The 2657-nt window shown below is 31.5% G+C and overlaps 1 protein-coding gene across 4 annotated transcripts in view; it reads right to left on the bottom strand.

Moving 5' to 3' along the window:
• Positions 1-2657, bottom strand: part of LOC107667848 (receptor-type tyrosine-protein phosphatase epsilon-like) — an 85962-nt gene that overhangs the window by 12930 nt on the left and 70375 nt on the right. For all 4 annotated transcript variants that reach the window (XM_016459574.1, XM_016459589.1, XM_016459583.1 and 1 more), the window contains 3 exons: positions 1197-1273; positions 934-970; positions 731-828 (listed from right to left, as the gene is read on the bottom strand). In XM_016459574.1, coding sequence (XP_016315060.1) covers positions 731-828; positions 934-970; positions 1197-1273 — 212 coding nt within the window. The remainder of the gene's footprint in view (positions 1-730; positions 829-933; positions 971-1196; positions 1274-2657) is intronic.

Raw genomic sequence — 2657 nt, 5'->3', positions numbered from 1 at the left:
TATATTTGTTTTTTTATGCAGCATTTAGAAATCTGATTTATTTAATCCTCCTGTTGTGTTGTGGGTCAGTCAGTAAAACTTTCCAACTGCTCGAAATACTGGTACAATGTATTTCTTCTTGAAATTTGGTGAATATTTCTCATTTAGGGCCATGAATGTGCATGCAAAGTTTCCACACATAGATGTGTTTTGGAAAGGCTGTATGAAAATTGGTACAGCTTTTTGGGTTTTATTGACTCCCATTGATTTGCATGCAAGTTCCCAAAAAATCAACACTTTTAAAAACACTAGAGTTAAGTAAAAATAAATAAATACAAATCTTTATTGTAGGTTGTCAAAACACTAAAATATGAAATACTTCAGAACTTTTCAAGATGAAAATGAGACTCATCTTCTGAATCGTCTAAGAAGAGTCACTGTTTCTTTATCTAATTGAGTTTGTCAAAGGGTGTTTTTAGTTGCTGTTTTTTGGATCTCCATTACTAGACTGTTTCAGCACTGAAAAAAAAGTGTGAGAAACCTATTTTACCCTTACAAGGGTTTGAGAACCAGACATAAAAAGGCAGAAGAAGTACAAATAGCAATAAATACTATACTACAAAAACACAAAGAACACATAATGAAAGATACTATTTATACTTGTAGTTAATTGAAACTCAGTGTGCAGATAGTCACTACAAGTAGTCATGGCAAAAGGAAATGGACCAGAAATCCAAAAAAGGACACTTACCTCTTTTCTTTCTTTCAGATTAGTTAGCATTACAATAGTAGCTGATTTCTGTTCCCATATCATTCTCCAGAAGTCTGCAGCCGTGTCTTGTTTCGGACCTAAAACACAGAGGTCATCTTATCGAGTCTTATTATAGCTACTGAAACTCTTGTCAGTCATGTGAGATCTCACTAAATCTTATTTTTACATTTAAATCCACTCACCTTGTGCTGCAATGAACTTATTCTTATCTGTATAACCCTGGGAAGAAAGAAGAACTAGATTATGAAACCAACATTTAAATGCAAACAGGGGTGCATATATTTTTTGTGATGCAATGCATTACAACAAAACATATGTTTTACATTCACATTCTTAAGAACTGTATTTGGAATAAGTACATACAGTATGAATGCATGTTTAAACACTGACGCATTGAATTTTCACAGTGCACTGATGCATTTCTACAGCTTTACAAATCACTTACATCGATATATGATGCATTGATATAATCTGAACATGGGACTCCATCCATCTGTGTTAAAATCACTCTGGAATGGTCATCTGGATAACAGGAAAGATCAAACATTATGTTTATTTCTACACATAATCACATATTTGATTGCTCCTTCTCAGGCCCTGATGGAAAAAGTTTACAAGACCAAAGATTTTGAAAATGAAAAATAAAAGTAAAAATTGAAATGCCATGGATGTGGGCATAAGGAACTGAAAGTGATTTATGTTTTATTTGGAGAAGTTGTCTCAGATGTGTGAGGGCGGCAAAACTTCAGTCTGATATCACCCAAAATCAACATGTGGGCAACAACAGCACAGCAGCAGAGCATCATTTACATCAAAAAACCATTCATATCATATATATATATATAAATACAAGGGTGAACCTCTGTTTGTTAACGGTGTACACTTGGGCTGTACACTGAAAAAAACTTTTCATCTGTAAATAGCACATATGCACATTCACAATTCTGTCTATTGATATTTTCTTTTTCATCATATTTTATTACCATATAGTTATTTTTTTATTTATTGTCTATTCTCTTTATTATTAGTGTTTTATTACCTTAAATTATATGTATGTCTGCACTATGTGTGTACTTTCTGTGTTGGATGCTCCTGACACTAAGACCAATTCCTTGTGTGTGTAAACACACTTGACAATAAAACTATTTCTGATTCTGATTTTGTACCAAAATCCTGTAAATTGTTGTTGTTGATATTGTTTTTTGAATTCCAAATTTAATTTTTTTTTTTTTACGTGAAATATCACTCACTTTTTTTTACTCTACAGGTGTACAGTTTTTTTGTTTTTTACATTTATTTGCCTCAATTTGGGGTGTGTGTGATTATTTTATTGCAACTTAATTTCTGTGCATTGTGGGTGATTTTGTGATTTTAAAGTTGGTCACATGGATTCAGTGCATTCGTAGAGTTAAGGTCATTGCACACTGAAATTTTTTTACGTTGAAAAAAAAAAAAAAAAAAAAAAAACTTTATCCCCACCCATTTATTTCCTATGCAGGACCCCGGACATCCTAAGTGTGACTCATTCTCATTTGGGTGAGTTGATATAGTACGTGTGAAAAGAGTTATGCCATTTAAATGAAGGGTATTTTTTTTTTTTTTAAGCAAATGTCATTTGGTGTCCCGAAATACCTTGAACATCTCACAAAGGTTAAAAATAACTATGTCTACAATCCAAAACGAAGAGAGAAATTATACTTTGCATGAAAAAAGATGAAGACTACCCTTTTTTAATCCACAATTTTCTTTAATGTTAAAGAATCTCCTTATTACAATAATACAATAATGAAAATCATTCTGTTTTTTGTATTAATATCTGCTTATATTATTAATTAGTATTATGTATTAAATAATGCATCATTAAATATTTTTGTGCTTACTTTTTTGGACAACTTAATAGTCCAAT

This window comes from Sinocyclocheilus anshuiensis, unplaced genomic scaffold (genome assembly GCF_001515605.1).
Source record: "Sinocyclocheilus anshuiensis isolate Anshui unplaced genomic scaffold, SAMN03320099.WGS_v1.1 scaffold493, whole genome shotgun sequence".
Classification (NCBI taxonomy): Eukaryota; Metazoa; Chordata; class Actinopteri; order Cypriniformes; family Cyprinidae; genus Sinocyclocheilus; species Sinocyclocheilus anshuiensis.
Note: the sequence above shows the minus strand (reverse complement) of the source record. Positions and strands in the feature narration are given on the sequence as shown.